General features: G+C 37.9%; 1 protein-coding gene across 1 annotated transcript; it reads left to right on the forward strand.

Moving 5' to 3' along the window:
- Positions 1 to 2,663: 2,663 nt before the first annotated feature.
- serpine3 (serpin peptidase inhibitor, clade E (nexin, plasminogen activator inhibitor type 1), member 3) lies at positions 2,664 to 7,115 on the forward strand. Its single transcript, XM_057336440.1, has 9 exons — positions 2,664 to 3,042; positions 3,529 to 3,825; positions 4,050 to 4,277; positions 4,360 to 4,581; positions 4,691 to 4,886; positions 4,981 to 5,084; positions 6,377 to 6,463; positions 6,611 to 6,694; positions 6,902 to 7,115. Exons 2-9 carry the CDS (start codon positions 3,561 to 3,563, stop codon positions 6,949 to 6,951), a joined length of 1,236 nt encoding a protein of 411 aa, XP_057192423.1. The 5' UTR covers positions 2,664 to 3,042; positions 3,529 to 3,560; the 3' UTR covers positions 6,952 to 7,115.
- The last annotated feature ends 148 nt before the right edge of the window (positions 7,116 to 7,263 follow it).

The following is a 7,263-nucleotide window of genomic DNA, read 5'->3' on the forward strand; positions in this document are numbered from 1 at the left end:
GTGTCTTAATCTGGAACTGCTGCTGACTACACAGGCACATATGTAAAACTCACCACTTTAAAAGAAACATGTTCCGTTTCAATTGTCTGTTTCAGCAGCTCTGTATGAAGGGTTGAGAAACCACAATTTATAAGGCATTAAAAAACTTACATTTAATTAAATTTAAGAAATTAAATTAAAAAAGACTTAATGAAAGTCTGGTTTTACAAAAAAGAAAGTTATTTGATTTCTTAGTAATTACAATCAGTCACTGTCCATGAGTTTAATAACAGTAAAGTATTTCTTTGAGAAGTCATATATTTCGATTTTACAGTTGTTCCTGTCAATATAATTTGTTATAAAAAAATATTTATTCAATGCATAGGATGCTTCATATGTACCTGTAGTACCTGATTTTACAAGCTGCTATAATTTTTTTCTTATGTCCTACTTTTATAATACTATTTACTTCTATTCCTTATTTTTTATGTTTTAATATGAAGCTAATCTTTGCAGTTATGTTTATGTGTTACGATAACAAATATTCAAAATATACAAATATTGACAGAATATTCATACCTAACAACCTGATAATTTAATAACGTAGTGCTCTCTGTCATTCACCTCTAGTGCCCTATTTCTGTAGTTCTGTGGTTGCTGCGCCGGATTAACAGAATCCCAGTTGAGTGCTGGAGCGCGGTAGCACTGAGAGATGTACCTGCGATGTGCCAGGTACGCTCATGGGATTAGTTAAGGGGTGGGGGAACTGCCATTGAGAGTATGGAAACTCTTCTGTCTTGTGTGCTTATAAGCATTCTGAAACATGAAGGTGTGGACTGTTTAGCAGGAAAATATGGTTGACCTTTGGCCCTACAGTGAACCAGGAAAGAATTGAAACAATTTAATGTTGTAAGCATCGCCTTAAACACAAGTGCCACGAAGACTTACACCACAAATAATTTTATTGGTGTAATGATATAAAAGACCCAAGTATATTTAGAGCCTATTGGAACAAACCTATTAAAGGCTGGATTACAGGACAGAACATCAGGAGTATACAGAAAATTCTAATAGACTAAAATACTTGCAGACTTGGCTAAAGAGACACAATAAATGACTGAAGAAGATCATACATTGTCAAGTTATTTCAAACACCCAATAACACACAGCCCAGTATTTTCATTTTTTGGCAGCCTCATTAATCTTTTGCTTTCATTGTATGAAAAAGAGCATTTTACAGGGGTCATATGGCACGAACACGTGTTTTTCTGTGTCTTTGGTGTGTTATAAATTGCCCATGCATGTATTAGACAAGTAAAATTGTAAAAATTAAAGTGTTGGAACAAAACATGCATTCTATCTAAAAGCGAATGCTCACCCAGACCTGCCTGAAACTCATCGTGTAACCACACCCCCACAAATCTACGTCAGTTCGTGGTATGAGTTGACTAAGACCGACCAAATGTATACGCAAGTAAGGTGGGCGTACCTGTCAGTACAATTGCTTTGGAACCTGATGTCCAAATATGGTAAGAGGCGTTACATTTCCGTCACACGCTTGCAGTATTCAACCAATCACTACGCACTGGTTAACTGGCCAATCATAGCACACCTCGCTTTTCAGAGAGATGAGCTTTGTTAAAAATCTGCGTGTTTCAGAGAGGCGGGGCAAAGAGGAGATACAAACATGCACGGTATGTGGAAAATACAGCGTTTTTGAACCTTAAATCGTGTATACACATAGCATTACATCGAAAACAAACCATAATATTTGTTTTAGCCGTGTCATATAACCCCTTTAAAGATAAGTCATATGGGTTTGCAACTTCATGGTACAGTATAAGTAAATGACCACTGTTTTTATTAAGTGTGTGAAACACATAATCAGTCCACTCCCATTTTTCGATTACTTTGTAACCCCTTAAAGTACATAAAGGAAAATTTCATGACCATTTTAGACGTTTCAACATTTATAAGTGTAAATAACACCAAACCTTTTTCTTACATTTTCTACATGTGACCGCTGAACAAACTTCTGCATTCAAAGTTTACTTTCATAAAGAAATGTTGTTTACTTTGGCAGCCCTTCCTGTGGGCGCATTGCCCATGCTCAAGACACCGTGACTTTCCCATCATGTCTTTAAAAATTGAGATTCCATAGATGGAATTCTCTTCTCCACTGAATGCTGCCAAGTTGGCTCTTAATTAACATGCCTTCTGATGGGCACAATCCAAATACCCAATGCCCACTTATCACTGCCCACTCGCAATTTACCATGGGAAAATACTTCTTCAGTCCTTATGGTAATTTGGAAAATCTGAAGATCTGACTTTTCTTACAGCCATTAAAAACCAATTTCTGAAGTTAATAATGCAGCAAACAGCACTGCATATAGGCTAAACACAAAGCACAGATTCACGTCAATGTCTAAAGGTTATTTACTGTTAATCTATTTAACGTGTTAGTGAAGAAAGAATGATCTTTAAATAAACAATTGGTTAGACAACCATTCAATTAAATGCACAACACGGCTGTTTAAAATCTCACATCTTGACATGCATAATATGAGAAGGTCTATTAAAGGAAATCACGCTCACATCTAATTGCGTCTCATTCAGAAATGCTGATTCGGCAAGTCTGGGCCGCATTCCTGTGTGATAGTTGGGATGGCATTTCAACGGAACATCAAAAGAACAAGCCTAATGGAGCGACTTCCTCTCAGTGTTATGTGTGTGTGCTTGCCTTTATCCCGACTCGGGTGCGGATTTGCTGGTCGGAGGCATGCCTCCCTCTGCCTGGCTCCTTATAGTGCAGTGAGGGAGGCAGGAGTGGCACGGACATCGCCGCCGGAGACCACGAACACGGAGCTCTCCCTTTAAACAAGGTCTCATGATCGACAACTCTTTCAATCAGTTGTCCAGGAGTGGAGGATCAAGGCGAACACACGTCCTCCTCCTTCGCTGCAAGCAAAGCGCCCTGAGTGACACAGGAGCTGCAGGTGGACGTAAGGGGGAGGAAACGCAACTGACACCGGAAGAATCTCACTGAGCACGAGCCAACAGGTAAAATGATAATAATAGATCAATCGAACGCATACAATTAATGGTAGGCCTAATAATAATAATAAAAATACAATTTTATTATTTATTTACTCGTGTGTTTAGAGTTTAATCTATCCACACATGAGTACACTATATTACTGAAGAATTAAAAATAATGAAATACTTGAATATTTTTGTATTTTAATCCTGTTAATTAACAATGATACCAAAATTATAATTTTCTAATCTAATATTTTGTATTATTGAATGCGATTTATACTCTTGAAGAATTAAAATACATTTTAATAGCTACTTAAATACCATCTTTAACCTTACTTAGTTCTTTTCTATTAATTGAACAATAGGGGCTGTCTATTATTTATTCAAATTATTATCGATTATTTATCTAATCTAACGGCTCTTGTCTCACAGCCAGACTGAAATCTTACAAGTAATATAGTATTTTATACAGTACATGTTCATGTTACTCTTATTTAATGATTACAGAGTTCGACCTGTTGACCTTCCAGTCTGACATCATGCATCAGCTGTTTGTGACTTCCCTTTTGGTCTGTCTGTGTCTGATGGAGCATTGCCATGGGAACAGTAGCTTGGGTAACAGCCTCAATGATCTACACACAAGGTTTGGTGTCAGCCTCTACCGAACACTCACAGAGACAGAGAACAACTCCAATCTGATCATGTCTCCGGCCAGCATCTCATTGTGTCTTGGGCTTCTGCAGCTCGGGGCCAGAGGGAACACTCTCGCTCAGCTCGAGGGAACTCTGGGTTATGACGTAAATGGTACGTGCTTGACTCTCCTTGGTACATTTTTTTGCTTTAGAAATGTGAGAAATTGAATCCAGATCAACAGGCTTTTCTAATCTTGTATAACAAGAGAAATACTTGCATATTACTTACGTAATCCTTACATATACTGTAGGTGTGTATGTAAACATTTTATTAAAACATTTCATTTTTTCACATGATAAAACAGCAGTCATGCTAATACAGTGGTCCTCTCATAGATGCCCGCGTGCGGGACGTTCTGTCTCAGCCACAAGGAGACCTGGGTAATTCCAGTGATGGAGTGAGGCTTCAGCTTGCCAATGCATTATTTGTCCAGAGTGGTGTGAAACTCCTGCCAGAATTTACCCAGCATGCCCTGGAATGGGGTAACAGTAGTCTACTGAGTGTAAACTTCAGCAATTCAAACCACACTCAGCTACACCAATTGGCACGTTACCAGAATAAAGGTGAGTCTAGTAGTGCTAAAATGAATACCAAAATTATGGCAAAATGCTAAAACGTGTTAAGAAATTGATTTTGTTTTCACAGCTGAAGACCAGCTCCAGATAAGACAGGACACACTGCAGTCTGGTGGTCTCCAGGAAGAAGTCCCCATGTTGCCGCACATGGCTTTAGTGAGCACAGTTGTGTTTCATGGTGCCTGGCAGAAACAGTTCCACTTTTCTGAAACTCAGAACCTGCCCTTCATCCTCACAGATGGCAGCACAGTCAAAGTGCCGATGATGTACCAGTCAACCGAAGTCAACTTTGGTAAGAGAATGAGCAAGAAAGGTCATAATGGCAAAATATGATTTCTTATTTCTTAACTTTTGCAAGTGCCCTCACTGTTTTTGTCTATCCGTGTTGACTATATACTTAGGACAGTTTGGCCTGCTTTCAGAGCAGCCGTACACAGTATTGGAGCTTCCGTACCTTGATCACTCGCTCCGACTACTGGTGGCGTTGCCTAGTGACCGGAAGACACCTCTGTCACAGCTAGAATCTCAGCTCACAGCCCGTGCTGTGGGACTGTGGGATACTGGGTTAAGACGAACAAAGATGGATATTTTTTGCCCAGGTGAGCCACAATGACATAAAACATGTGTAAGATGTGAAATTGAAAAAGATATATAAAAAGAATATTTTTATACACTGACTTTGTGTGAATTGCAGGTTCAAGATGGAGAGCAGATTTAATCTAAAGCCTGTTCTGCAGTATCTTGGTGTTTCTGATGTCTTCAGTCCCTCAGCTGCAGATTTCAGAGGCATCTCGGGTCAGAAAATATGATTGATTTTTTTACTTTCAGTGCTGCAATTCAGTTCCGTTTAAAATTCAAGGGTCAATTATTGAAATTGAGATTTTTACATAATCTGGAAGCTGAATAAATAAGATTTCCATTAATGTATGGTACAATATTTGGCCGAGACACAACTATTTGACAATCTGGAATCTGAGGGTGCAAAGAAAAACAAAATATTGAGAAAATCGTCAACAATTGTTTTGATATATTTACAGAAGGAAATTTACAAAATATTTTCATGGAACATGATCTTTACTTAAATTCCTAACGATTTTTGGCATAAAAGAAAAAACGATTATTTTGACCCATACAATTGGGCTATTACTGAAAATGTTCCCGTGCTACTTAAGACTGGTTTTGTGGTCCAGGTCATAGCGCTTTGCATTGTTTCGCTTTAAATGAAACATTCAAATGTTAAAAACAAATAAGTTAACAGTTTTCGTATGTTTTATGCTTGTCTGTAACAATGGCCCCAAATATGCAATAATGTATGAATTGACCCTTTGCATGGAGTTTGATTGACAGGCGACCCGACCATTCATAATGCTGATATTATGCGCCCCTGTTGCTATTCGCCATTTTGTCCGACAAACAAACCATAAAGTTTAACCGGCTGTGCATTATGTGGTTTTAAAAAGTCCTACGCAAATTGTTGCTACGAACATGATCCTAGCTAAAAATCATGTCACTGTGGAATCTTAAGGCTAAAATACACTACAAGACTTGCTCAGATTTTGCCCAGATTTTCAGTCTGGATTTGTTGCAGAAAGTCTGTACCAGTCTGCAGATTTGATCAGTTAGTGTGTTTCAATCTGAAATTTGTTCAGATAGAAACACACTAACTGATCAAATCTGCAGACTGGCACAGACTGAAAATCTGGGCAAAATCTGAGCAAAAGTCTTGTAGTGTATTTTAGCCTTAAAGGCGGGGTGTCCGATTTCCGAATTACGCTTGTTTAGACAAAGTCGGGTCGAGTACCAAAACAACCTTGTAGCCTTCAGTCTTTCTTTATTTTGTTTACTTTATTCCGAGTCACTTTCACATCCTGAATATATACTTAAAAAGCATGTTGCAGACTTTCTTATTGCTTTTGGCTGAAAGTACACGTCATATGCCCCCCCCCGGAAATGATTATTTTACGATAAATATTCTTTAATGCAGTGGGAGCACTTTGGCTGATGTCGGGCATAGCAAAAGGGGGCGGGCTTTGCAAAGGGTCAATTGTGTCTCTGACGAACAAGTCTTTTGTTTGATATGCCTGTAGATGGGGAAAGGCTTTTTGTATCTGAAGCTTTTCATGAGGCAAGAATAGAGGTGACAGAGGATGGGACAAAAGCAGGTTCAGCCACAGGTATGTGATGGTTTGCTGCATGGCTTGCAAAAATAGATTACAAGGATTTGAACATAAAAGCAACATTTGAAAACAGCTCATTGTTGTATATATTTATGTATTTGAGCATTATATATGGAAACTTAACACGCTCTTCTTTTTCTCTAGCAATGGTGCTATTGAAAAGATCACGTTCAGCGGTTTTTAAAGCAGATCGACCATTTCTGTTCATCTTACGACAGATCAGCACAGGTAAATGCAATAAACTATATTAGTATAAGATAATAGAAAATATCTTATATCTATACGGTTGTGTTCTGCCCAAAAGCTTTAAATTAAACATAACTTAGTAAGATTTGGGGCACTAATAAAAAGGACTGTAGTTTCCATAATAATAAATAAATGTGGTGTTTTAATATATTTAAACATTACAAAAATGTATGTATTTATATTTTACAGGTTCATTACTGTTTATAGGTCGAGTTTTGAATCCAGCTGAGATGCATTGAAGAGATATGTGCAATTACAACTGCTTCTTACGGTTATTTAACCCAAACTCCCTCAAGGAGATCCAAGGGTCCAGAATATCTGAGGACCATTTAGAAGGGGCAACTGACAATTCAGAAAGGGGGATGCAACATTTTGTATATATCTGTAAATAAAATTGTATTACATCTGGGATTTTGCACTTCTAAGTGTCTGCTGTCATATTTTTGCCCTTAATACATTTCCTCATTGTTTATGGAAATGCTTAGTTACCATCAGTTGAGATCTCAGATCCTTCCAGCCCCAAAAAATCCTAGTAAAATAGATATTCAAAA

Source organism: Triplophysa rosa, linkage group LG6 (assembly GCF_024868665.1).
Source record: "Triplophysa rosa linkage group LG6, Trosa_1v2, whole genome shotgun sequence".
NCBI lineage: Eukaryota > Metazoa > Chordata > Actinopteri > Cypriniformes > Nemacheilidae > Triplophysa > Triplophysa rosa.

Coding starts and splice junctions, on each gene's coding strand:
- serpine3 (XM_057336440.1), top strand. CDS start 3,561: ATGCATCAGCTGTTTGTGACTTCCCTTTTGGTCTGTCTGTGTCTGATG. Junction 4,887..4,980: donor AAGATGGATATTTTTTGCCC/AGGTGAGCCACA, acceptor TTGTGTGAATTG/CAGGTTCAAGATGGAGAGCA. Junction 5,085..6,376: donor AGATTTCAGAGGCATCTCGG/GTCAGAAAATAT, acceptor ATATGCCTGTAG/ATGGGGAAAGGCTTTTTGTA.